This window comes from Crocuta crocuta, unplaced genomic scaffold (assembly GCF_008692635.1).
Source record: "Crocuta crocuta isolate KB4526 unplaced genomic scaffold, BGI_CrCroc_1.0 scaffold143, whole genome shotgun sequence".
Lineage (NCBI taxonomy): Eukaryota > Metazoa > Chordata > Mammalia > Carnivora > Hyaenidae > Crocuta > Crocuta crocuta.
This window is the reverse complement of record NW_027529175.1, coordinates 2,025,244-2,026,501: the sequence shown is the minus strand read 5'-3', so window position 1 is coordinate 2,026,501 and position 1,258 is coordinate 2,025,244. Positions and strand designations below refer to the sequence as shown.

General features: G+C 65.1%; 1 protein-coding gene across 1 annotated transcript in view; it reads right to left on the bottom strand.

Moving 5' to 3' along the window:
- The window catches only part of ZC3H7B (zinc finger CCCH-type containing 7B), a 55,483-nt gene that overhangs the window by 429 nt on the left and 53,796 nt on the right, over positions 1 to 1,258 (bottom strand). Inside the window, 4 exon segments of the mRNA XM_077757942.1 lie at positions 285 to 448; positions 582 to 715; positions 973 to 1,081; positions 1,222 to 1,258. The exon segment at positions 1,222 to 1,258 is cut by the window's right edge and continues 36 nt beyond it. Coding sequence (XP_077614068.1) covers positions 285 to 448; positions 582 to 715; positions 973 to 1,081; positions 1,222 to 1,258 — 444 coding nt within the window.

Below are 1,258 nucleotides of genomic sequence, written 5' to 3'. Positions count from 1 at the left end.
TCCCCTCCCATCCAAGACAAGCCTCTCCCTGGGCAGCCTCGGTCCTGGTGAAAGCTGGCCCATCCGGCCTTCTCGAGGACCTGCCTCAGGGCCTCAGGCAGGGGTGTGGCAGTTCTGAGCCCACCTCGTCCCTCCCCATCCCGCTCCCCCTGCTCCTCACATCCAGGAGCGGCGGCTTCCGGACACCACCCTCTCTGCGCGATGGTTCCAGATCACAGGCTCATCTCAGGCCCCCCCGCAGCCCTCCACACCCGCCCCTCGGCCCTGCCCCCCCCCGGGAGCACCTGTCGCAGAGCCGGAACTCGCCCATGGGGAAGCGGTAGGCCCAGCCGCTGGCGTCGCTGTCGGATGTGAAGACCTTCTCCTTGTGCTTCTCGGACTGGATGTGCTGCTGCCACTGCTTCTTGCTGTTGCTGTTCTTGCCGCAGAGCCAGCAATGGTAGCCCATCTGGGAACACAGCCGCTGTGGGTGCCCGTTCCTCGCCCCTCTGCCTGGACTGCTTCCCCGAGGGCGCTGCGCCCGCCCCACACCCTCCCAGGTCCGGCTCAGACCTGGGCCCGCGCACGCGTGAGGGCGTTACCATGATGTCGGCGTAGTCTGTGGGCATCTGGATCTGCTTCTCCCCTTCCCGAGAACTGATTGGGGTCCCTTCCCCTGGCTTCCCTGGGTTGTGTTTCTTCAGCCACATGTCATAGGTCTGCTGCATGTCCAGGACTGGTGGGAAATGGAGGCCAGAGTGCTCGTGAGAGAGGATTCTTCGTCCATTCTCCCCACGACACCCCCTGGACTCGGGAGCTGGGGGCGTCCCAGGCCTTGCTGTCGGGCGGGGGCGGTCTGGGGGGGCGGGGCAGGAGGAGGGCCTGGGTGGCAAAGGAGACAGCAGGTGTTCTTGGGCCGACTGATGACTTGGGGTGTCTGGCAATGAAGGGACACTGGGCCAGGCCCCCATCCTGCCCAGTCTTCCCACTCACTCTTGTTCTCCTTCATGAACGTCCACATGTCCCTCTCCTCCGGGCTGTGTGCGAACGAGCAGTTCCCCACGTACTGGCACTTGCGGCCGTTCTGCGCGTGGATGCAGAGCTGCAGGGTGGGCATGGGGAGAGCCTGCTGAGCCCCGCTGGATTGCATCATAGACCCAGCCGGCAGGCAAGCCTTGCGGCGGCCGCTCACCCCCACATCTGAGATCCGACACCACCCTGCACCCCACTGCTAGCGCTCACATCGTATTGCTGTGGGAAGTTGCGAATGGATGGCAGC